Source organism: Aplysia californica, unplaced genomic scaffold (assembly GCF_000002075.1).
Source record: "Aplysia californica isolate F4 #8 unplaced genomic scaffold, AplCal3.0 scaffold00570, whole genome shotgun sequence".
NCBI lineage: Eukaryota > Metazoa > Mollusca > Gastropoda > Aplysiida > Aplysiidae > Aplysia > Aplysia californica.
The window spans coordinates 66,354-67,095 of NW_004797840.1; the positions used below are offsets into that span (position 1 = coordinate 66,354).

At 40.2% G+C, this 742-nt stretch overlaps 1 protein-coding gene across 1 annotated transcript in view; it reads left to right on the forward strand.

Moving 5' to 3' along the window:
- Positions 1–477: 477 nt before the first annotated feature.
- Positions 478–742, forward strand: part of LOC101845873 — a gene marked incomplete at its 5' end in the record, with an annotated part of 4,450 nt that continues 4,185 nt past the window's right edge. Inside the window, 1 exon segment of the mRNA XM_013087289.2 lies at positions 478–534. Coding sequence (XP_012942743.1) covers positions 478–534 — 57 coding nt within the window.

A 742-nucleotide genomic window follows, 5' to 3' on the forward strand; every position in this document is an offset into this window, starting at 1 on the left:
AGCAAACCACTTACACCAGAGCACCCACCAAACACCCACGGTCTAAAGCCATCTAGTCACTTTATTCAAATAGTATGTTGTGTTCTCTCCCTTGTCGTAGGTAGTCATGTTAAGTGCTTTATTTCTCGCAAAATTGCTATCTCGGAACTACAAAGCTCTATATGCTCGGCGCCTGGTTTTGAGAAAATTCACGTCAAATTTTTTGAGTTTCACATCATGTCAAGCTTTTTTCGAATGCAATTCTTTAATTTATATCTTGTTAATGACTCCTAATAGTCTCACAATTTCGATAGAATAAATTATAAAACATTAATTTGTTTTTTTTGTTTTTATCTCATTGTCTTAGTAACTCAAAACGGTCAAAAATATCAGACAGAACTTTGTAATAAATTCTAAGGTTTCGAAATGTCACTTCGACTTTTAACTTTCCTAGCCGCTTCCATTGATGGTCTCATTCCTTCTTTCTATTCTCATCAGGTACTGTGGACACCGCTACCAGCCATAGCTCTGAAACAAAAACCGCCGAGGAAGAGGGTAAGCGTATTGGTACAGGCAGCCCATTCATTATTAAATTATAAAACGGCTTTTACAGAAATATAACTTTTGACTCCTGGTGGTTTGCAGGAGGGAGGGAGGGGGAGAGAGGGAGAGAGGGTGGCAGACAGACAGACAGACAGAGAGACAGAGAGAGAGAGAGGGGGGAGAGAGACAGACAGACAGACAGACAGACAGACAGACAGAC